Source organism: Tursiops truncatus, chromosome 20, assembly GCF_011762595.2.
Source record: "Tursiops truncatus isolate mTurTru1 chromosome 20, mTurTru1.mat.Y, whole genome shotgun sequence".
Lineage (NCBI taxonomy): Eukaryota > Metazoa > Chordata > Mammalia > Artiodactyla > Delphinidae > Tursiops > Tursiops truncatus.
Window position 1 is genome coordinate 51,943,233 of NC_047053.1, and position 24,841 is coordinate 51,968,073.

Genomic DNA, 24,841 nt, shown 5'->3' on the forward strand with positions numbered 1-24,841 from the left:
ACTCTGTTTTTTAGTTCTCCGACCAGGGATCGAACCCGTAGCCACTGCAGTGGAAGAAGTGCGGAGCCGTAACCACTGGACCCCCAGAGAATACCCGTGTCCCTACTCTTTGAGCCCCTTTCTTTTAGTAGGTAGTCTGGGTTTTGTTACCCCCTCACCCCCTCATTCCAATCTCTGGTCTAGATTGGAATCTACAATCTCTTCTCTGACTTTGGCTCAACCCCCCGTGATACAGTGGAACTCCTGACCTTCCAGGCTCCCGAGAATTTGGCTACGCTTGAAATTCCACATTTAGGACATTGTGTGCTCCCCACGACTTCTCCAGTGGGGCTGGTTTTCCCCCATCCCAGTCTTCCCACCAACAGAGAAGGACTGAGTAAGAGCTGCTCAGAACTGGTGGGTCTGCAAACTTCAAGGCCAAGAAGGAGCAAAGTTCTCCTTTTAGAGAACCCATCATGGCTCCGGACAGGGAGGTACTTCTCAAAAGCTTATTTATGATCACTTCTTGAATTGCCAACTGCCTTGAAATTTCACCCATTCCACCTCCTTCCTCTTTGACTCTCATTCGTCAGTGGGAAGGGCCTGAAGGAGGAAGTACAAGAGAATAAGTGAACGCAGAAGGGCTGGAAGATGAAGCAGACTGCAGTTGGTTCTCGCTGACGCGCTCCACCAAGGAGGACCCGTGTGAGGAGAAAATGCACCTGCTGCTGCTGTTCTATCTCCTCCGCCGGCTCGCAGGTGAGCTGGGCCTGGGTCTGTTCTCTCGGGAAAAGCCTATGGGGCAGGAGGAAGCGGCTGGCAGAGGGAGGGGGGAGCCCAGCAAGGTGTCCTGCTGAGAAACCAACCCCCTTTCTAAGTAGTTCCTCCCAGTCGTCAGCCTGTGTGTTTCATCCACTCAATCCCTCACCCTCGTGTTGCGGTGCCCACAACGGCCGATGCAGAAATATGGAACGTGGTCTTCATGACGAACCTAGAACCAGGCATAACTCCTGACCACCCAGGGGCTGGTCATTCAAAACGGACAGACGGATGGCCCCCACTGGTCACAGAAAAGCAGAGGCACCCTAGTTGCTCAGGAGAACTGGCGAATAATCGCTCCTGCACTGTCACCTTCCAGAAAGCTTTGTGAGCAAGGGAGGGCTCTCGGGAAGGGGTGAGGGTGAAGGGGGCCTGGAAGGAAGGGAAGCGGGAGTTTGCCAGATGGAGAGGGAGAGGCAGTTCTAGGCTTTTGGGGAAGGAAATAGTAGAATGGAAAGGTCGAGAGGAGGTCAGCTTTGTAGAATGAAGAGGAAAAGGGGACAGGGACGTGAGCAGAGACACAGGGTTGAAGCCAACTTGAGGTTGATGGATACCATTTTTTTTTTGACCACGCCGTGTGGCATGTGGGATCTTAGTTCCCCAACCAGGGATCGAACCCGCACCCCCTGCATTGGAAGCTTGGAGTCTTAACCACTGGACCGCCAGGGAAGTCCCATGGATACCATTTTGATTAAAAGTCAAGGGGCGGGGGGCTTCCCTGGTGGCGCAGTGGTTGAGAGTCCGCCTGCCGATGCAGGGGACGCGGGTTCGTGCCCCAGTCCGGGGAGATCCCACATGCCGCGGAGCGGCTGGGCCCGTGAGCCATGGCCGCTGAGCCTGCGCGTCCGGAGCCTGTGCTCCGCAACGGGAGAGGCCACAACAGTGAGAGGCCCGCGTACCGCAAAAAAAAAAAGAACACAAAAACCTGGTATGCAAATGTTCAGGGCAACATAGTCCATAATAGCTAAAAACTGGAAACAATCTACATGCACATCAACTGATGGATGGATAAATAAAACGTGGTGTACTCACACCAGGGCATACTCACACCAGGGCATACTCACACCAGGGCATACTACTCGTCATGAAAAGGAATGAGGTACTGACACCTGCTACAACCTGGATTAAGCTCAGTGAAAGAATCCAGACACAAAAGGCTGGACTTTGTATGAGTCCATTCATATGAAAAGTCTAGAATATGTAAATTCATAGAGACCGAAAGTAGATTAGTGGTTGCCAGGGACTGGGGGAGGGAGGAAGGGGAAGGGACGCCTCATGAGTACGGGGTTTCTCTTTTGAGATGACGACAGTGTTCTGGAATTAGTGATGATGTTTGCACAGCTTTGTGAGTATCTTACAAAAGCACTGAGCTGTCCACTTTAAAAGGGTGAATTACATGGTATGTGAATTATATCTCCGTAAGAAAAGAATTACGGAGCAGAGAGAAGAGTTAGGAGCCGTCGTCGTGTTCTCCTGAGAAAAGTTTCTGTGGTTGCGTTTGGATCTGAGTCTCCAGGGGGCGTGACAACCGGACATCCCTTTGTGACCCATGACTCTTTTACGTGGTCTGATTGGATCGTTCATTCCATCAGGCATAGAAATGAAAATGATGCTTCCAAGCAGTGACACGTGCTGTGAACAGAGCTGAGCTAGATGCCCTGACTCGGGGGGTGGTGGCTGTGCTTTCGATAGGGTGGGCTTAGAAGGAGCCCTCTGAGGAGGCGCTTTCTGAGCTGAGACCTGGGAGACGAGAAGGAACGGGCACTTCAGATCAGGGACGCCTTTTCAGGCACCGGGCACAGCAAGGCTCTGATGTGGAAATGAGCTTGGCCGTGGTACGTCTGAGGAACAGAAAGGCCTTGCGGCTCCCTTACACACTTCACAACAGCCTGCTGGGGCCGATTGGGAGGATACTATTATCTCTTTGGGGAAAAGGTCTCTGGGGAGGAGAGAGATGTGTGGCTCTCCTCCTGCCGGTGGCTGCGGGTGGCTTGTGGGTGCTCCGCCTTGAGTTTCGGTGTAGAAACAGAGAAGATAGATTTGGGGTGAGAAGTCAGGGGACAAATTGACAAGCAAAGCAGCGAATGCACGTAAAGGATTGCTTTTCTTCCCTGACGTCTGGGAACAGGGGAACTTGACGGTGAGCAGATGTGAGAGTAGTGTGTGTGTGTGTGTGTGTGTGTGTGTGTGTGTGTGTGCGCGCGCGTGCACACGCGTGTGTATATGGTTTAGGAGTGATTGAGGCAGAGCGGGAATATCTGTCTGAAGTGGGACAGGCTCAGCTGTGCACTAACAGGAAGCCAGTCTCAAGTGGGAACCTCTGTGCCACCTGTCACCAGCCTTTCCCATAGAACTTCCGATTGCAAGTAACACATTTAACCAGCACTACTTCCCTCTTTGCAAGGGTTCACTGTTTTAAAAGTACACGAGAAGATACCCCAGAAAGTTCCCACCGGGCTTTATAGCATTCATTTTCTATGAGACAAGAGTCTTAATGATGCTATTTTTTTCAGAGAAAAATGAGCTGTCTTGTCCAACTTAAGCCTCACCGTAAGTGGTGGCAGAGGTGGACAAGACCCCAGACGTGCTGACCCAGAGTGGAAATTAGCTGATGTCCCCTGCTGAGCCGGAGATGGGGTCCAGTCCCAACTGTCACTCACTGACCGTGAGCCGCTCACCTCCCCCTGGGGCTTAGCTTCCACCTGATCTAGGATTATTCCTGATCATCTAGGCTACGAGTAACCATGCCCAGGGAGGATGCTGCTTCTTGGAGCTCCAGGCTGCCTCTGTGCCAGGAGGGTTCCCACAGCACAGGTTGCTGGGGAGTGGGGACCTGGAAGAGGGGTCCGAGAAGTGAGTGGAGCAGATGGTCCAAGGGTCAGAGCTGATACTAAATGCTCAGTCGAGTTCAAGGGTCAGATCCGCTACTAAATGACAACTAAAGATGGAATGGCCATCTGCGTTAGAATCCTAGCGTTGCTGGGACAAATGACCACAATCTTAGTGGCTTAGAACAGCACAAATTTATAATGTTACAGTCTAGAGATAAGAAGTCTAAAATGAGTCAACAGGGCAGCGCTCCTTCTGGTGGCTCTAGGAGGAAAATTTGATTCCTCGACTTCCAGAGGCTTTCCAGAGGCTGCCTGCCACACCCTGTGGCGTGCGGAACTTCCCCGACCACCAGGGGTCAAACCTGCGGCCCCTGAAGTGGAAGTGCGGAGTCTTAACCACTGGACCGCCAGGGAAGTCCAGAGGCTGCCTGCTTTCCTTGGCGTGTGGTCCCACATCACTTCAGCCCCCGCTCCATTGTCATCACTCCTTCCCTGACTCCGACCCTCCCGCCTCCCTCGGTTAAGGACCTTTCTGATTATATTGGGCCACCGGGATAATCCAGGATAATCTGTCCATCTCAACATCCCTAATTTAATGACATCTGCAAAGTCCCTTTTTGCCATGTAAGGGTGAACATATTCACAGATTCTGGGGGTTAGGACACAGACATCCTTGGGGGCCATTGCTCTGCCTACCACACTATTAAACAGCCCTGTCCAGGCATTTGTTTTTCCTATGATTTTGAAAGTAGTAAATGCTCATTGTTGACACTTGGGAAAGTACAGGAAAAAAATGAAGAATTAGGAAAAATCAAAAAACCTTATGTCTGGGGCTTCCCTGGTGGCGCAGTGGTTGAGAATCTGCCTGCCAATGAAGGGGACACGGGTTCGAGCCCTGGTCTGGGAAGATCCCACATGCCACGGAGCAGCTAGGCCCGTGAGCCACAACTACTGAGCCTGCGCGTCTGGAGCCTGTGCTCCATAACAAGAGAGGCCGCGACAGTGAGAGGCCCGCGCACCGCGATGAAGAGTGGCCCCCACTCGCCGCAACTAGAGAAAGCCCTCGCACAGAAACGAAGACCCAACACAGCCAAAAATAAATAAATAAAAATCAAAACAAAAACAAAAACAAAAAAAACCCTTATGTCTGTCTTAATGCCCGAGGTGACCAGTTGTTAAGATTTTGGTTTACTTATGTTTAAGCTTTGTTTTCTATGCATATTTTAAAAGTTCATTGGTGTTATACTGCATACGATTTTTTAACACCCTTATTTTCACTTCATATGAGAATTTGCCACATAATTAAAAATATTTCTAAGCATAAGCAGCAGTGTTTGCATTATATTTCATTATATACTTATTTCCCTAATTGGTGGAAGTTAACTTTGTTTCCTTTATTTTTGCTAATTATGCGATGAATCTTTGTGCATACGCTTTTTGTTAGCCTCTTTGATTATTTCCTGAGAACCAAATCCTAGAGGTAGCATTACTGGAGCAAAGGGCATGACTGTGTTTGTTACGTATGACTGCCATGTGGCTTTCTGTATGGCTGAACCAGTTACATTCCTTCCAGCATATTCTCACAGTGCCTGGACCACCTGGCCCCCGTCAGCAAAAAAGTGAGTCATCAAAACTTGATTGGTTTGTTATGTGAAAAAAGGTGTTGTCTTCCACATTTCTTATTTGCGAGATTATTTAAATGAAACATTTGAATTTTATTAGCTGCTGAATTTCCTCTTTGTGACTTGCCTCTTACCTCTCATCAGTTTTCCAAATGGGGTATTAATGTTTTTCTTCTATACACTCTTAATCGAGAGAAACTCTATTAATCCTTTTCTATGTTGTTTGTTCTAAATATTTCTCTCAGTCTGTTCTTTGCCTTTTCAGTCTTTTTTTATTGGTATGTCCAAGTGCTATATTTGCATGCAGTCAAATTCACTACTAACTCTTTCTAGTTTCCTGTCGTCCATTGATTTCAAGTTTCGAAAGATCTCCCTGTCATCCAGGAATTTTATAGATTCACTTCTGTTTTCTTTCAGTTTAAAAAATGCTTTGCTATTTTATGCTGACCTCCTTAATCTCTCTATATTTACCTAAATGGAGCACACTGAGAGGTGACAGGATAGCGATATGCCTTAACCCTTCCCTTCTCTATTTATCGTTTTAGTCTTCTATGGTATATGTGAAATTCTTAAATAGACTAGGTCTGTTTTTAGGCTATTGACTGTGTCCTATTGATATGTGTATACAGTCTTGTTATATTCACAAACTGGTTTCTTTATTATGGCTTGGTACTATTTTATTTTTTTAAATTTATTTTAAAAATATTTATTTATTTTTGGCTGCGTTGGGTCTTTGTTGCTGCACATGGGCTTTTCTCTAGTTGTGGAGAGCAGGGGCTACTCTTCGCTGTGGCGTGCAGGCTTCTTATTGTGGTGGCTTCTCTTGCTGTGGAGCACAGGCTCTAGGCTCGAGAGCTTCAGTAGTTGTGGCACACGGGCTCAGTAGTTGTGGGTTGTGGGCTCTAGAGCACAGGCTCTGTAGTTGTGGCACATGGGCTTAGCTGCTCCCGGCATGTGGGATCTTCCTGGACCAGGGATCGAACACTTGTCCCCTGCATTGACAGGCGGATTCTTAACCACTGCACCACCAAAGAAGCCCCTGGCCTGGTACTATTTTGATACCTGGCAGGCAAGTCCCTCCTTACTGCTCATCTTTAATATGTTAAAAATTCTTGTCTCTTCATTTATTCAAATAATCTCTAGCACATATTAAATATAATATTTATTACATAGCCATACATATTCATATATATACACACATGTGTATAGATGGAGATTATCTGAAAAAAATGTACATGCTCTAAAAATGTTCTGGGGGTTTTGAGTTAAATCTATAAATGTATTTGGGAAGGAGGAAAATCTTTACAGTATACAGCATTTTCATTCAGGATCATAACAGAGCTCTTCTCTTATATTTAAACCTTATGTCTGTCAAGAAAACTTCATTGTGTTTGTGTATGGTTTTTTTTCTATAAGTCCTGATTGTTTCTGTTAAAGTTATTTCTTGGTATTTAATACACCTTTATTACTACTGTAAATGAGCACTTTTCTATTTTATTTTCCAACTACTTGTTGCTGGTTTATAGGAAAGCCATTGATTTTAATATATTTATTGTGGCTTTAGCCACTCTATTGAATTCCATTATAAATGAAAATCCTTTTAAACTTAAGATTTAAAACTTTTCTATAACTGTTATTATTTCCCCCCAATAATTATATATTTTATATTTTTCCATGTCTTACTACGTTGGTCAGAATTTCAGAAAACAGCACATGTACAGAAAAGTGGATACAGAATCAATGTCCAGGTTAACACATTATTATAAAGTAGATGCCAATGTCTCACATTAATTGCGGTATTTGCTGAGGCTTTTTTTTTTTCCTATTTTTTTGCGGTACGCGGGCCTCTCACTATTGTGGCCTCTCCCATTGCGGAGCACAGGCTCCGGACGCGCAGGCTCAGTGGCCATGGCTCACGGGCCCAACCACTCCACGGCATGTGGGATCCTCCCGGACCGGGGCACGAACCCACGTCCCCCCCATCGGCAGGTGGACTCTCAACCACTGCGCCACCAGGGAAGCCCTGAGGCTTTTAATAGATGGTCTTTATCAGATAAAGCATGTTCTACGCTTCATTTGCTAAGAATGTTTAGAAAATCATGAATGGGTGTTGACCTCGCGGCATGTGGGATCTTAGTGTAAAGTGGGAAAAACAAATGTTGTGAACTGATGAATGGATATACAAAATGTGGCAGATCCATGGAATAGTGATCAGCCATAAAAAGGAATGAAATACTGACACACGTTATAACATATGCACGAATCTTAAAAAGATGCCCTGGATTCAGCTTGCTGAGTTTTCATTTCAGACCTTTGCACTTATATTCATGAGTGATATTTGCTTATAATATTTCTTTCTTGCACTGCCCTTGTCAGTGTTTGGCATCAAGATTATGCCAGTCTCATTAAATGGATTTGGGATTGCATCCTCCTTTCCTTTGTTTCAGAATTCTTTTGTGTAAGGTAGACAGGACTTCTTCCTTCAATGTTTAGTAAATAGATATCTCCACTGAAGCTATAGACGTCTCGAGTTTTCTTTTGGAGAGGTTTTTAATAATGGATTTAATTTATTTAAATAGTTGTAAGATTATTCAGATTTCTATTTCTTTTTGTGTTGTTTTAGCACATTGTATTATTTTTGCTAGGCATCTGTTTATTCCAAAAAATTTCAAATTTATTGCCATAATCTTATCTAGATATCCTTTTATTATCCTATCCTATTATTGCCTTATCCTCTTGTTAGCTTTTTTGTTTTTTGGCTGCATTGGGTCTTCGTTGCTGCGCGCGGGTTTTCTCTAGTTGTGGCGAGCGGGGGCTACTCTTCGCTGTGGTGAGCGGGCTTCTCATTGCGGTGGCTTCTCTTGTTGCAGAGCACGGGCTCGAGGCGCGCAGGCTCAGTAGTTGTGGCGCACGCTCCGCGGCACGTGGGATCTTCCCGGACCAGGGATCGATACCGTGTCCCCTGCATTGGCAGGCGGATTCTTAACCACTGTGCCACCAGGGAAGTCCTTATAATCCTTTTAATGTGTGCAGGATATGTACTGATGTCCCCATTTTCATTCCTGATATTCATTATTTAGACCTCTCTCTTTCTGTAATGAATATCTAATTAGGGTTATTTATTTATTTATTTTTAACCAACTCTAGGCTTTTTTGATTTCCTTATTATATGATTTTTTCCACTTCATTAATTTTTATTAACTTCATTATTTCCTTTCTTCTACTTTCTTCTTTCCTCCTACTCCTCCTTGTGTTTTTCGGTTAACTTCTGAAATATATGTTTATTAAATTTAAGTCCTTTTTACTTTTCTAATAGATGCATTTAACGTTATAAAATGTCCTTAAGCATAACTCCAGATGCATCCCATAAGAGTCTTTTAAATTAAGGTATAATTTACATATAGTGAAATGTATAGATCTTAAGTGTATAATTCTGAGTTTTGACAAATTCGTGTAACTTGTATCACCTATCAAGATACAGAACATTTCCATCACCTGGAGTTCTTTAGTGTCCCTCCCAATCTTTCCCCCACCCATGAATCACTGTTGTAATTTCTATCACCGAAGGTTATTTTGCTTAATGTAGAACTTTGCATAAACGGGATCATGAAGTTTATTCTCTTTTGATCTTTCACACAGTGTGTTTTTGAGATTCATCCATGTTGTTTTTTTGTATCACTAATTCACTCCTTCTTATTATTCTGTACTATGCTGTTACTACGAATATGCTACTAATTGTTTACCTGTTCCCCTGTTGGTGAACATTTGAGTTTCTTTCTCTTTCTTTCTTTCTTTCTTTCTTTCTTTCTTTCTTTCTTTCCTTCTTTCTCTCTCTCTTTTTCTTCCTTCCTTCCTTCCTTCTTTCTTTCTTTCTTCCTTCTTCCTTCCTTCCTTCCTTCCTTTCTTTCTTTCTTTCTTTCTTTCTCTCTCTCTTTCTTTCTTTCTTTCTCTCTTTCTTTCAAGTATAGTTGATTTACAGTGTTGTGTTAATTACTGCTATACAGCAAAGTGACTCAGTTATACATATATATATGTTCCTTTAAATTATATTCTTTTCCATTAGGGTTTATCATGGGATATTGACTGTAGTTCCCTGTGCTGCACAGTAGGACCTTGCAGTTTCTTTTCCATGAGGGTTTGTCACAGGATATTGACTATAGTTCCCTGTGCTGCACAGTAGGACCATGCTGTCTCTCCATCCTCTATATAAAAGCTCACATCTGCTCACCCCAACCTCCTACTCGATTGAGTTACTTCTAATATGTTGGTATTATAAATAAAGCTGTGATAAAAATTCTTTTTTGTGGACATTTGTTTTTAACTTCTCTTAGAAAAATACCTAGAAGTGAAATTGCTAGGTCAGAGGATAGATTCATGCTTTGTTTTATAAGAAAAGCACTTTTACAGTGTTCCAAAATTATGTATCAAGTGGAAACAACCCAAATGTCATGAAGTGATGAATGGATATACAAAATGCGGCAGATCCACACCATGGAATAATGTTCAGCCAGAAAAAGGAATGAAATATTGATACATGTTATGACATGAATGAATCTTAAAAACATTATGCTAAGTAAAAGAAGTCAGACAAAAAAGATCATATATTGTATGCTTCCATTTATATGAAATGTCCAGAAAGGCAAGTCCATAGAGACAGAAAGATTCGTGGTCTCCAGAGGCTTCAGGGAAGGGGTAGGTGAGGAGTCACTGCTAATGGGTACAGGGCTTCTTTCTGGGGTGATGAAAACATTCTGGAATTGGATAGAGTTCATGGTTGTACAACTTTGTGAATATCCTAAAACCCACGGAAGTATACATTTTCAAAGTGTAAAATTTATGATATGCGAATTATATCTTAACTTTAAAAGTGGACAGAAGTAAATTCTTAGTTTTCAACATGCTTTATTTAACTTTAGAAAGGAAGAAAATTATCCCAGCTTTAAACTGAGCAAATTAGAAAAAGATACGTGGTAATCTCAAGGAAATAAAATTATATCTATGAGAAATTAATAACTTAAAACTAAAAACAGTAACATTTACCAACTAAATCTCAAAATGGTTTAGCACAGGAAAAAAGAAAGAGGAAGAGGGGGAGGAAAAACATGAAGGAGGAAATCTTGTGACACATGTAATCAATAAAATAAAACAGCACATGTCATCAAAATGTGTCATTATAATAGGTATGAAAAATTTAATTATTAAAGGATACTTTATATTTGCAGAACTTTATGCTAATACACTGTAAAATAGACATCTTTTGGGGAAAAACAAAACAAAAGAACAGAATTTATTAAAGAACAATAAAAAAGCTTAAATAGGTCAATATTCATGGAGAAAAAAATTTAAGTAATCAAAGAATTTGCCCCAATGAAGAATTTGCCAGATCGTTTTCTAGCCAATTTTTTAAGATCCGAAAGAAACCAAAATTCCTTTGCTCTATTTATGTTCTGATCTCAGAGCGCAAAATAATGGAAATCTGCCAGATCAATTGTGTGAAAGTAGCGTATCTCTACTACCAACGCTGACAAAGACACACAAGGAATATGACAGAAAGAACCTCCCTTACGCGTGTGGATCTGAGTTGAGCCCGGACAGCAGGCTCTGCCGGCAGACGGGTTTGGGCGGCCCGGGCTGGATGGCTGTTGTTTCTAAATAAGCCAGAGTTTTAAAATTGAGAGGTTCCACCCCAAACACAGAATTTGGACTCCTCCAGAAAAATGAGAAGATCTTAAATTACACTGCTTGCTTCTTGCAAGAGGACAGTGGGCTGAGTGGGAGGGGCCTCGCCTCTGCGGGGGGCGTTTGCTCTCCAGATTGCCCTGGTCCTCACTACCTCCCGGGGTCTGACACTGATGCCATTCTTCATCATGCTTGAAGTGTTGTTTTTCTTATAATAAAGATACATTTCTCTGTATCTTGAATCTTTCAAAGGCGAGAAAATGAAAGAAAGAGTAAGAACATATATATCGGGAAATGCTGCTTTACTCTGTGATACCTGCCTTACTGCAAAGCTATAGTATTCAAGACAGTGTGGATTGGCAAAAGGACAGACAAATGGATCAACGGAACAGAATGGAAAATCCATAAAGAACTCACATATTTGCTTTTTTTAATTTTGCAGTACACAGGCCTCTCACTGTTGTGGCCTCTCCTGTTGCGGAGCACAGGCTCTGGACACACAGGCTCAGCGGCCATGGCTCACGGGCCCAGCCGCTCCGCGGCATGTGGGATCTTCCCGGACCGGGGCGTGAACCCTTGTCCCCTGCATGGGCAGGCGGACTCTCAACCACTGCGCCACCAGGGAAGCCCACAGATTCGCTTTTTGACAAAGGAACCAAAGCAATTCAATGGGCAGAAATGGGATCCGGGTGTTACAGATTCCATAGCATGGGGAGACTGATTAGCATCACTGTTTTGGTCGATTTCAAAGGCGTTCCTTCCAGGGTGGTTTACAGTAGAACCGCTCGAAACAATTAGAACCGTTAGGAAGTTTCTCCAGGGCTAGGTGATGGGGATGTTTCAGCTGAACCTCCTGAGGTCCTCAGTACAAAGTCATCTTCTGTGGAAATGGGTCCTCTGGTCTTTCTTCCCCATCAGACCAGCATAACACAGAGATGGTTGCAAAAGGACATTGCTGGAAATAGAAAGACTTACTGGCCTCAGAGAAGGGGAGAGGGGGTGAACTACAGGAAGTTATTATTGCTCTGTGTCAACGTTTTTGTTTCTTTAAGGTCTGTAGTTGTGCTTTTATGGGATTTTCCTGGTGGCTTTGATCTGGTAGGATTTTGAAGAACAAAAGGTCTTTACGTGTAAGGTGTATTCCTTTCTCGACTGCTACTTAACTCATGAGGACCTTGGGTTTATTGGAACTATTCACAATGCAGGAGGCTGTGGCCCTGCCCTCAGGATGGGAGGTGACAGGTACATGGATTCGTGTTTTCCAGGCTCATCTGCCATCACTGGCCCAGGAGCAGTGAGCGGCCCAGAGGGAGGCTCGTTGACTGTGAAGTGTCAATACAGCCCTGGGTGGGAGACGTATGAGAAGTGGTGGTGCCGAGGAGCTGCTTGGAGCAGCTGCAAGTTCGTCGTTAAAACCACTGAACCAGAGAAGGAGGTGAAGGAGGGCCGCGTGTCCATCAGGGACAATAGGAAAAGTCGCACCATCGCCGTGACCATGGAGAAGCTCAGGCTAAACGATGCAGACTCTTACTGGTGTGGGATTGAGAAATTTGGAACTGACCTTGGGGTCCGAGTTAAAGTGACCATTAACCCAGGTAAGCATATGTGTATGTGTAGATGTGTCTCTTCAGGGCCTGCTCTGTCCTGGTCCCTGGGGTCCCTCTTTAGTGACTTGTCACTCAGAGTGAACCGTCACAGGGGTGGGGGAGTCCTGAGGTCTCATGGAACCCACACTGACCACCTGGGATTGGGAGGGGCAAGGCTTCCCTTAGAGGCTCTCATGGCCCCCAGGGCCTCCTCCAGGATGGGACAAGCCTTTCTCGACACATTATTTTTCCCGGTGCCCGAGTCTATTGCCCATGGAGATCAAGGTGATGGGCTCACCCGGAGACCCTAATTTCTGCTAATGTTTTCCTGGGACTCCCGTTGCCCAGGTGTTCCTATTCTTTCTGGAATTTGGGGCTGGGTCTTCAGAGCTGCAGCTCCCACCCCCTGGTCCATGTCCCATCTCAGGGGGAAAGACCCAGCACAGTTGGACTGCTGCCATTAATTCCTGGGGTCTGGAAAGGCCTCCACAATCCAAGGACCGCATTCCCAGGTGCCTGAAATCCCATCATTTGCCATTTACACATTTGGGATGAAGGATGTTCTCTTCCTAAATCCTTTCAGAATGCAAACACGCTGAGCGTGTCGGCTCAGTGGTCTCAGTGCCTTGGTCTGATCGAGTTTATCTGTTGGGCTCTGCTTCTGCAGAGAGCTGGTGACACCAGCTCATTGGGCACCTGTGGCAATGGGGGTGGGCGCACAGTCAACGGAGCCTCCACCACACCAGGAACGTGTGAGGCCCGTTATACTTGCAGAGCACAGCCTCATTTCGTTCAGTCCCGACAGCGCTCCTGAGATGTAACCATCCCCACTGCGAAAGCTTTAGAACTTGCCCCAAGTAAAGGCTCTTCCTGAACCTCAGGGTTTTGCTCAGGGCTGGTCCTCATGTTCGAAGTCACAGATTTGGGGCGTGTCAGCCACCTGAGAGCCCCCATTCTGTTCATGTCCTTGTGGATAAATAAGGTGAGAGGCACTGGCCTCTGGCCGAGGCCCTGTCATAAGCAGCCGGAGTGTTTGAATTCCAGCTGAACTCCAGCTGCCCTTGTCCTGAGGCAAGCCTGGCCCCCCCTAACCTTCCAAGTTCTGCTTGATGTCCTCCCCGGACCTGTGCCAGCTCCACCTGCCTCTGAGGTTCTGAGTCTCCTAGCGGCCAGGGAGATATGAGCGGTCCAGGCTATAGGCTCTCTCCCTTGGCCCTGCTCCAGACTCCTCAGGTAGCCCATGATCCCCACCCCCGGCTCAGAGCCATGTGTAAGGCTGCGGGTGGGTGAACAGGCAGAGCCATGTGTAACCTGGTCTGTACGCCAAGCACCCAGCACAGTGCCGGCCACCACTCCTGCCACCTCTGCTATCAACGTGTTCACAGTGTCGGTCAACCTGGAAGAGACCAGTGACTCCCTGGCTGTAACCAGCCCCGACTCCAACAGTGGGTAAGCCAGCTCTGATGCTGCTGTTACATGTGGCCCACTTGGCCCAAACTCTTCCAAAGGGGAGACTTTTGTAGTCCCAGGTCCCAGCCAGAGCTTGTCTCCGGACCCTCAAGCTCAAGGATGCTGGGGCCTCCTCTCACTTACTCTCACAGCTCAGGAGGCCAGAAATGAAATCAAGGTGTCGGCAGGGTTGGCTCCTTCTTTGGGCTCAAAAGTAGACTGTGTCCCAGGCCTCTCTCCTAGCTTCTGGTGGTCGCCAGTGAGCCAAGCACTCCTTGGCTTATGGCAATCACTCCAATCTCAGCCTCTGTCATCCCATGGCCTTTTCCCTCTGTGTCTGTGTGCCCCCATTTCCCTTTTATAAGGACACCAGTCATTGGATTCAGGCCCATCCTAATCCAGTATGACCTCATCTTAACTCGGCGACCTCTGCAAAGATCTTATTTCCCAAGGGGTCACCTTCTCCAGTTCCTAATGAACATGAATTCCTGGGTGAGGGACACTGTTCAGCCTGTACAGGGGGCAAGCTTAGAAGCAGGGAGGCCTTTTCAGAGCCTTTGCCATACAATTTCTGTTTGGCTTCTAGGCTCACTGAGACCCCTTGTGGAACCCCCCTCTCTCTTTTTTTAAAACACCATCTTTGAGGGCATCTGGGAGTAGGGGTTCCCCGACTGGAAACCTCAGGCCTGTAGGTTGAAAGGTTTCAAGGCCTGTGGCTGTCCCTGCTCCCAGGTGGGTGGGATAAGGCCAAAGACAGGAGGTGAGCCTGGGTGCCTGGGGCATCCTCTGTCGTTCCCAGCAGTGTGTTCCTGAAGGCCAACACCCTCCTTCCCTTCATCTTTGCTGTGCTGCTTCTTCTCTTGATGGTGACCTCACTTGTGGTTTGGAGAATGATGAAACAACAGAAGAAAGGTGAGGGGACCTGGCTGACACTGGGCTGGGGCTGGGCTGGGTGGAAGTGTGTGGGCCAGCATGGTCATCCGGGAACCATCAGCCCAAGGGAATACCTGCACAGTCTGGAAGGGGTGCCGTCCCAAAGGCCACGGCAACTGGCAGTTTGAGGGGCTGGAGCTTGGAGGTGAACCCAGGAGGTTTTGGACTCAATTCTACCTTGCTCATCCCTCTTTGCTCCTCTTGCCTCTCTGCTCTGCCTCCCTGTCTGTTTCTTGGTTTGGTTCCTGGTGGCAGAGATGGCAATGGCCTTAGGCAGGCAGCCTTCCTAGGGTCCCCAGACACTTTAGTAGAATTCCTGTGGTGGTCAAGGGGGTACTGAATAGACATGGGGGCATGGAGAAACACACACACACGCACACGCACGGATGTATACACACATGCACGAGCGCATGTTCACGCACGCACACACAACATAGCCCGCACACGCATGTGCACATGTGCGTGTGCACACGCATACACGGTTCTCTGTGTTTTCTCAGGAATGCTGGTGGCCACTCCTGTGTTTGCCCTTCCTCCCTTCAGCCCTTTCTCAGGCTACCCTACTTGTTCTGTGTATATTTGCCCTTTAGGGAAGGGCCTCTGCTCACGAGTCTGCACTTGTCTATTACGAGGTCTGGCCTCGGCCAAACACTTTTCCTGTCTGGCTCCACTTCCACGTTCTCACATTAACTGCGCCTCCTCCCTTTCTCAGAACCCACTGGGATCTGGGAACTCACGGGACCCTCTTTAACACTGCTCTGTCCCCACAGCCTGGGGAATCTTGTAGTTTGGAGACACGGGAGCCTGACTCCTGTTCATCATACTTTCCCCCCAATGTATTGTCCGTGACCTAAGTTAAAAATACTTTCTGTTCCCCTCAGTATCTAAAAATCATAGGGAAAATCTTTCTTGTTTCTTTGTTGTCTCCGAAGCTGGGGGCGTGACGGTGGCAGGGGGAGGGCAGGGAGAGAAAGAAACAGGAACCAGAGGGCACCTGAGAGCTGGTCCGGACAGTGATGACCCAGCTCGGGTACGCCACTCAGAGGCAGCTTAGAGTCATCCCGTCGCGAGGACAGCTTGTACTGATGGAGCCCCTCTTGTGCCTGGTACAGTCCGCACCCGGAAGGCATGGGAGGGACAATCTTGGCCATCCAGCAGCCCGCATCCCACCTGAAGACCAACCAGAATTCAGTGGGACAAGGGTGATGAGACAGACATAAATCAAATGCCCTGGGAGCCAGGGAGGGAGGGATCCGACAGCCTGGATAGCTGGAGAAAGTAGGTGTGACTTTGAGTTGAGCCCTGCAGGTGGAGAAATGGTGGCGTCACAGGCAGAATCCCAGCAGAAGTTTTAGGTCGAGCCTAATCCCGGGGGAGTTGATAACTGGCAGGGCCACCTGAGCAGCTGATCGCACAGTTCTGTGATGTGGGGAATGGATGGGCTGAGGTCTCCTTAGTTCTCATCTGAGGGATCAGAATTAGAAGCCGGTCTCTTCTCTCTGAGTCCGAAACCTAATTCCTCTTTTCTCTCCCAGACCTGAGGGGATGGGCTTTCTAACTCTGATTGTTTTTGTCTTTTAGCTGCTGAGATATCCGCAGAGCAGGTAAGAGAGTCCCCGAGGTCAGAGCAGAGACACCAGACACGTTTCCCTCACTTCCTTATTTTCCATCTCCCAGGAGCACCAAGGTCCAAATGTATCAGACAAACTCTGTGCTCAAATGTCCATATACTCATGGCGCAGCTGCAAGGCCGGGGAAGGGGCCCAGTCGTATGCTGGCATCAGCCAGAAGGGAGGAGGGCTTGGGAGGGGGAGGTGTGGGAGGCTAAGAGGAGATGGGGGTTGCAGAGGGAGCTGGGAGAGGGGGGTCCCAGGGGAGCAGAGAGCCACGTGTCCTTCTGTGGAAGAGAAACCTGTGTTTCCTCTCCTAGGTGCTTCAGCCCAAGGAGGGCGACATGTGCTACGCAAACCTGAGCCTGCAGCAGACTGAAAACTCTGGGTCGTCCCAGAAGAAGGCTTCCACGAGGTCCTCTTCCCCCGCCCAGGCCAACGCGGAGGAAGTGGAGTATGTCACCATGGTATGCACTTGGTGGGGCTGCTACGGGGCTCAGACCGGACCCGCTGTTGCCCTTCCTTTGAGGACCGGCTTTCTCCCGCCCACGTGGGAGGGTGGGTGCTGGGACAAGATGCAGTCATTGAAAGCCTTGCTGGCAGAGCTCCTGCATGCTTTTGGCATTTGAAGTACCTCCACACCAGGTCTTAGCATTGGGAGACTCAGAGCCCGGTCAGACACGGTCCTCATGCTGGGCAGGGGAGACCCAGACAGGCTGAGGGACCTGGATTCCATGCCAAATGTGCCGCCCTGGCATGGAATTGAGGGAGAGCATCTTCTGCCGTGGCCGGAGCTAAAGGTGCCTGGCAGAGTGGAGGGGGGAGCAGCTGGGGGGCCTGGGAGAAGACTCCAGAAGCCCTGGAGGGTCTGTCTCCCCAGGCTCCTCCAAGGTCTCCTCCGTCTGTGGGCACAGCCTCCTGCCAGCCTCTCTAACCCCGAGGACGTCTTCATTGCAGACTCCCTTTCTCAGGGAGGGCATTGCCTGTGCAGCTCTGTCTTTGGAAACTTCAGATCAAGAGCCAACCTATAGCAACATGGAGTGCTTCATCACCCGCATTCCCAGCAGGAGCCATGAGGAACCCACGGAATACAGCGCCATCAGGAAGCCTTAGCCTGCGCTCCAGGGGCCCCTCTCAGACCCACTCGAGGCCTCTGAGTATGTTCCTGCTTCATCTGCTCTCTGCCTGCCCCCCAGTCCCCTCATGGGACCAGCCAGGTCCTGAGGCCTCTGTCTGATACAGTCAGCATCGTGGCCAGCTATGGTTTGGGCTCGGGGCCTAGTCTCAGGGAGCTTCTGGGAGTTAGACAGGGGTCTTTCCACATCCCTTTCTCTCCCACACAGCTGGGGAGGGGGCTGGGGATACACTCCGGAGCTGCTGAGGGAGCAGTCACAATGGTAACGATAATAATAGTAATTCACTTTTATTTATTGCTTATCACGAGTGCTGGACTGAACAATGGTCCTAAGACTTAGCGGTACCTGGACCCTCGGAACCTGTGAATGTTACCTTCTGTGGCATAAGGGACTGTGCAGATGTAACAGAGTTGAGGATTGTGAATGGGGAGATGATTCTGGATTATCCAACTGGGCCCTGAATATAAGCTCAAGGTTTCTTATAGGAGGGAGGCAAGAAGGTCACAGAGGAGAAGACAGTGTGATGGTGGGAGCAAAGGTCGGAGTGATGCAGCCAGGGCCCGCAGAACGCCGCAGCCTCCAGGAGCTGAAGAGGCAGGAACGGATCCTCCCCAGAGCCCCCGGAAGGAGCCAGCCCGGCTGACGTCTTGACTTTAGCCCAGTGAAACTGATTTCATACTTCTGGTCTCCAGAATTGTAAGAGAATAAATTTGTATTGTGTTAGTGAAGCCATTACATCTGTGGTAATTTGTTACAGCAGAAATAGGAAAAAATATACTGTGTAACAGGTACTCTTCCCTAAATGCTTTACCTATAGTAACTAATTTAATCCTCACCACAACCCTAAGAGGACGCCTTTATTATTGTCCCCATTTTACAGAGGAGGAATCTGGGTACAGAGAGGTTCAGTGACTTACCAAATTTTACTGCTAGCAAGTGGATAAGTTAGAATTTGAACTTGGGCATCTTGGCTCCAGAATCTGGAGTCTGGGCCACCACCCTGGACTGTGTGTATAAGGAGGATAATGTGTGTTGTGTGTGTGTGTGTGTGTGTGAGCGTGTGTGTCTATACACAGCTACTCACACAGGGACAGTCATCGAGTATATACAGACGCTGGACTTGCTGTCTTTATTCTAGGGTCCTGGCAGCTCTCCCTCTGGAATCCTGAATCTCATCCCAGCTTGCCATCTCCATGGTTACCAAACCAGTCCAGTCCCCGGCCTGGAGTCCCTCTTGTTCTCTGCTCCTGAGTCCAGTCTCCTCCCAGCAGCCAGAGGGATCTTTTTAAAGCACAGACTTGATCACTCCCTGCTTGTAACCTTCCAGTGGCTTCTTCCACAGCCCAGGAGGCCCCCGGGGTCCATGGGTCCCTGCCTGCCCCTAAGACCCTCTCTCTGGCTACTCTGCCTCTCACTTGCCCTGCTCTGCCCACACTGGACTTTCTTCCATCCTTCTAACAAGATAATACGTGGTTCCTTCTCAGGGCGTTGACACTTACTATTCCTTCTTTCTGGAATGCTCTTCCAACGGATATGTGAATAGTTAGGTTTGCCAAAGAGAGAGAAAGGCAGGGAGAGAGGGAGGGAGGGAGAGAGGGAGAAAAGGAGAAAAGGGAATTCCCTGGTGGTCCAGTGCTTAGGACTCCGTGCTTTCACTGCAGGGACCTGTGTTCAATCCCTGGTCGGGGAGCTAAGATCCCACAGGCCATGTGGTGTGGCAAAAAAAAAAAAGCTTATTTTTATTATCACAACTCAGCTCAAATGTTCCCTCCCAGGGTGGCCTTCCCAGACCCCCCTAACAGCAGTGGCCCCTGCTACACCTCTGATTCCTCTCTGTCACATTGCCCTAAGTAAAAGTAGTACTTGGGCTTCCCTGGTGGCGCAGTGGTTGAGAGTCCGCCTGCCGGTGCAGGGGACACGGGTTCGTGCCCCGGTCCGGGAAGATCCCACATGCCGCGGAGCGGCTGGGCCCGTGAGCCATGGCCGCTGAGCCTGTGCGCCCGGAGCCTGTGCTCTGCAACGGGAAAGGCCACAACAGTGAGAGGCCCACGTACCGCAAAAAAAAAAAGTAGTACTTACTACTTTATGAGCTAACTTGTTGATTGGCACATGGGTTTACTGATTGCCCCCTCTCCACTTGGCTGTAGGCTGCCCAGACGTGGGGAATTTGTCTTCCTCACTGCTGTATCCCCCGTGCCTAGTTTAATGTCAGGTACAGGGTGCGTTCTTGAATATTTCTGTGTTGACCGAATGAATAAGTAACTTGATGGTTCAGACTTGGGAACTCAGGGTGAGCTTTCAGGAGCAGGGACACCCGTGTCCATCACGTGAGGAAGGGACCCCTGGGTCACCTGGGCAACCAGAGGGATTTCAGGATCCCCTTCCCAGCAGCATGCAGTGGAGAGACTTTTTTTCCGCCTCCCGAAATGAGAGCGGTGAGGCACCATGATTCCCCTTGACTGGAGGACAAAGGTCTCTTCCTTTGCTTGGGTTTCTTTTGTTTGGGGCTGGAGGGAAGTGTCAGGGAAGGGAGTCATGACTTGGGAAGAAAGGACCAGCTCTGCCTGGGGGTCACAGACAAGTGCCCCAGCAGGTATTGGGACCGTAGGGATGTTTAGTTGGGCCATTATCAGTGTGTCCTGGGGTTTCCCCAACTTCTCACAGCTCTGGACATCCCAAGTAGTCTGGCGGAGGTGGCCTTAGTGGATGGCCATCTCATCTCAGCATGGGCTGCTCTTTCTCCTTGCCCCCCACTCCCTGAAAGATGATTCCCTAGAATCTCAAGGGCTTTATCATCCTGGGAGAGTTTACAGAACCCAAGCAAGCTTAAATATTCTTGGGCTGGTCACCTGAGCTGAGTGGGTCAGAGTAAGAGTATTTCTGACCCAGGTGGTTTTAGGACTTACAGAGCACGAAGTGCCTGTAGGGAGAACTTTAAATGAAACAGTGAATTGAGCTCCATGAATAAGTCACAACAGACAGCCACGTTCTGAATGGCGTCGCTGCGCCATTTTAACCGTTGTGTGGGAAGTACCTTTACTGCTGAGTGTTTAAGCAGCCCGCACAAAACAGACTCGCTCAGTACAAGCTTCTGTCGGATTGTAGGGGACTCATCTTCTCTGGAATCTACCACAGATACTAGTAAAGATTTACTGTCGTGAAACTTGTGTCATGTCTAGGAACACAGACTAGTATTCAGCTCCGTCTGATTTGGCTGGAGGAGTCTGGTGGCCTCTTCTTCCTCTTTTTTTAATTTTAATTTTTACTGGAGTATAATTGCTCCACGACGTTGTGTTAGCTTCTGCTGTACAATGAAGTGAATCAGCTATATGTATACCTATATCCCCTCCCTCTTGGACTTCCCTCCCACCCTGACTTTGTCTGCATGGTGGATATGGGCTGGACGTGGAAGGTCCTGGTCGCCCGGCTGAGCCGAGGGAAGGTAAATCAGCCTAGAAGAGAGATTCACTCTGATTCACGCTTTTAATTGCCTCATGCAAGCTTTAAAAAAGTGTCTACCAGATATATCGCGGGATATAATGTTTTTATCCCAGCTCCCAGCCATCTGGATGGGTGGCTGTCTGAAAAGAGACCTTCTCATGTCCTCAGAGATGTAGCTGAGCAGCCCATGATATTTGTGAAATTTGTCCAGTCCGTTCTATAGCTGGATGGGGCGGATTTCTGACTGGTGGTCCTCACGGGAGGCATTTAGGTTCTTTAGGTTTTGGGTCGTGACTACAGGACTCTGCCCTGAAACCAGCCCGATTTGTTCAGTCCTGAGAGCGCTGGGGAAGTAGTCAGGGTGGGAGAAGGGAGGCAAACATGTGCAAGAGGTTTGAAGGGAAATTGTTTCATAATGACTGGCATCTAGGTGTTGTCTCAACCGTTTCCGGAGACCCTGCTAAGGCAGACTTTGGGCTGTGGACTGGCACCTTTACTGCAAGAGAGAGAAAGTTCAGGTAAGGTTCTGCTGATCTGAGTGAGGGTGGCATTTACCACCTTCCAGGAAAGCACATTCTGTTAAGACAAACTCCGAGAGATTTAACCACTCAGTTCTGGTTGAGTGCACGATTATTTATAACCTGACTAAAGCTTCCGGGGTTTCCCTCCTTTGCTTTTTGAATGATTAATATTTAAAGATTCCACTTTATAAAAGTTGGAGGGCTTGGATAGTCTCCTGTTGAGAACTATGTGTATACTGCTGGCTTTCAGAAGACAGAGCCCTTTCTCTCTCTCTTATTTATTTATTTTTGCGGTACGCGGGCCTCTCACTGTTGTGGCCTCTCCCGTTGCAGAGCACAGGCTCCGGACGCGCAGGCTCAGCGGCCGTGGCTCACGGGCCCAGCCGCTCCGCGGCATGTGGGATCTTCCCGGACCGGGGCACGAACCCGCGTCCCCTGCATAGGCAGGCGGACTCTCAACCACTGCGCCACCAGGGAAGCCCCAGAGCCCTTTTAAAAAAATTGAAGTGTAGTTGATTTCTGCTGGACAACAAAGTGATTCAGTTATACATATTATATATACACACATATATATATATCTTCTTTTTTAATATTCTTTTCCATTATGGTTTATCACAGGATACTGAATATAGTTCCCTGTGCTAGACAGTAGGACCTTGTGGTTTACCCTTTCTATATATAATAGTTTGCATCTGCTAGTTCCAAACTCCCAATCCTTCCCTCTCCCACCCTCCCTCCCCCTTGGCAAACAAGTCCGTTCTCTATGGACAGAGCCCTTTTGAGAGTCAGTTGAGGGAGAAAAATATACTGCACTGGCGATCTTCAAAATACATGGCCTTTAGCAGGAATGGCCAGGAAGGGCCAGCTAACATCTGTTGATTTCATGTATCAACAATTTTTTAGATCAGGAGGGACTGATATAGTAGTCAGCCTTTTATTTTATCAGGTAGGTGCATTCTTACCCAATGTAGTTGAAATTGTTATTGGTCAGTTCATTGGAAAAGTTGGTTAAATCAAGGAATCACACAAAAGATATATTCTTCCTCTAAATGCTTTCTTTGGCTCAAAATATCTAAATGTGTCATCATTTGCTAGTATTTGGATGTAGCTCTAAGCCTCTTTTTCACTGATGGGTCTGCTGAAAGAGGGACTCATTGCCTTTTCTGCACAAATCACACACACTGTCTCGTCCTGGAGTTTCTAGTTCCAGTTTCCCTAACGTGAAGCAAGACATTCTGGATACTTATGACGCGATCTGATTGCAAAACCTCTTTTCATTTTTATGTTTTCACTGTGACTATTTTACAGTCCTCTCCCTCATTCCTAATTTGATGTTTTTTTTTTAAAAAAAATGGCATGCTCTAAAAAAAAAAAAAAAAAAAATGGCATGCTCTACAGCATTCAATTTAGTTTTTGTAGAAATAACCAGTTCTCTTTGTTTACATTTCCTGTCATTGGTCAATATCCTTTCTGTCTACACTCTTAATTGGTTAGTTTATGGATGAATTCATTAAATTGCATAATTATAATTAACATGTTTGACCGGCCTAAACAAGTTTGGGCCTGAATGCCGTTGACTCTTGTTAAACACATACCTCAACGGGTGAGAGCAGAAGCGAGGGCATCTTCAAGAGAATCTGCCCATTGCCACAAGCATAAAGATAGTATGTTTCACCAAGAGATTGGAGGGTGCTGGTTGATCTAATAAGTTGGTTAAGAAACGGGTTGGTTAAGACAGTTTCTACTAAACCATCTGTTATGACCATAGTTTCGTAAAAGAAAGGACATTCCCCAAGTCAGAATGATAGGCAGTGTTTCCCAAGAAGGACAGTTGGCGACTTTATGCCAATATGGATTTCTGTTGTGGGTGTATATAATCTCCTACAAATTTATTGATACTTTGTCAAGGGCTGGTGCTCACATATGGGCTAAGGATTGGCAGCTACAGAGCTTGTCTACACTGTTCTCTAGACGTGGATTCTCTCCTCTAGGTCCAGCTCGTGTGGTCTAGTGTCCCCCTAAAGCCTTCTAGTAATCTTATTCATCGAAACTCTAAGGTTTTCACACATGAGGGCCCCGTGATCCTATATCAGTTGGGAGAAAGGCCCCTTTAATCACTTAGATTCCCCCGCCCAGCATAAGCTCTCCCCCAAATAATCCACTGCGATCGCAAACTCACGCGGTCTTGTCCTGAAGGGGTGCGGTTCTAGCATCAAGGAAGGGTGACCCACCCACTGAACCTCTGAGGAGCGGTTCAGAATTAAGGAAGGGGTGAGACTCTGTTTCTAAGGGTCAGAAATAGAGAAGAGACATTCTGAATGCTTGTGTGGTAGGAAATCCACTCGTAGCAGAAAGCAGGGATGCCTACTCTACGTTCCAGAATAAAAATGCCATCCTGGGGAGTTTCTGAAGCCTCCCACATCCTCCCTATCACCCTTTCCATCTGCAGTGCCACAAACCCAGATATCCCCAATCCTGTGTTTTATGAGCTTATTAATTATTTCATCTGAAGTTATAAAATATTTGGTGTATACTATATGTTTATATAGGATGCAGGTATGTTATAAAGGACAGGGAAGCAAACACCTCATGTTCACAACCTTAATGAAGAAATAGAACATTATCAAATCCACTGAAGCCACCCACTCATTGTTTGTCTTTGTTTTCTTCCAAGGAAGAATGTGCTGCTTGCCTACGGTGGCTCTAAGGGCCCATCTCGACACTTGGCCTATTCTCCTTGCCTTCATGTTAATTACCAAAGCCATCAGATAGCTGGTCTACATTATGCAGCGTTCATCCTAAGTTAACAAATCTATGCAACTCTTCCTGTATTAATACGACTTTTCTCCCCCAGTAAACCTGCAAGCCAATTGCTTAATTGTGCCTATGTGCTCTTTAAAGATCTGGTGATGGGTTTGTCACTGGGGGACCAAACACACTGAGTTTCTTTCTGGCATCCCCATGCAGAATGCTCCCCTCTCTCAAGGATGGTGAGGGTTTCTGTGACAAGGAAGCACCAGGTCACAACCCTTGGTCTTAGCCACACTTCCCAGTACCAGCCCTCTGGTTATTGGGAGGAGCTGCAAAGTTCAGACGATGTACTCATTTCAAAAGTTCACAGGCCTTTGCAAGATTTGTAATAAGCCACAAAAGCAGAAGGACTAGACGCCAGAGACCCTTGTCCTCCCACTGAAACACCCTGATGTCTATTGGATGGCAAATGAAAGCAGAACTA

At 47.3% G+C, this 24,841-nt stretch overlaps 1 protein-coding gene across 6 annotated transcripts in view; it reads left to right on the forward strand.

The window, feature by feature from the left end:
- Window positions 1-592: 592 nt before the first annotated feature.
- The window catches only part of LOC101317841 (CMRF35-like molecule 1), a 24,345-nt gene continuing 96 nt past the window's right edge, over window positions 593-24,841 (forward strand). Inside the window, exons 1-9 of one of the 6 annotated variants that reach the window (XR_012328352.1) lie at window positions 593-738; window positions 12,196-12,525; window positions 13,845-13,965; window positions 14,765-14,877; window positions 16,480-16,502; window positions 16,829-16,975; window positions 17,466-17,665; window positions 18,130-18,340; window positions 24,281-24,841. The exon at window positions 24,281-24,841 is cut by the window's right edge and continues 96 nt beyond it. Coding sequence is in view for 4 of the 6 variants with exons in the window: in XM_004318161.4 (XP_004318209.3) it covers window positions 696-738; window positions 12,196-12,525; window positions 13,845-13,965; window positions 14,765-14,877; window positions 16,480-16,502; window positions 16,829-16,975; window positions 17,466-17,621 (933 nt within the window). In the remaining 2 variants the exon portion in view is untranslated. Of the gene's footprint in view, window positions 739-12,195; window positions 12,526-13,844; window positions 13,966-14,764; window positions 14,878-16,479; window positions 16,503-16,828; window positions 16,976-17,465; window positions 17,666-18,129; window positions 18,373-18,782; window positions 18,816-24,280 lie in introns of those variants that run through there. The other 5 variants (XR_002177016.3, XM_004318161.4, XM_019938701.3 and 2 more) reach the window with 5 other exon arrangements.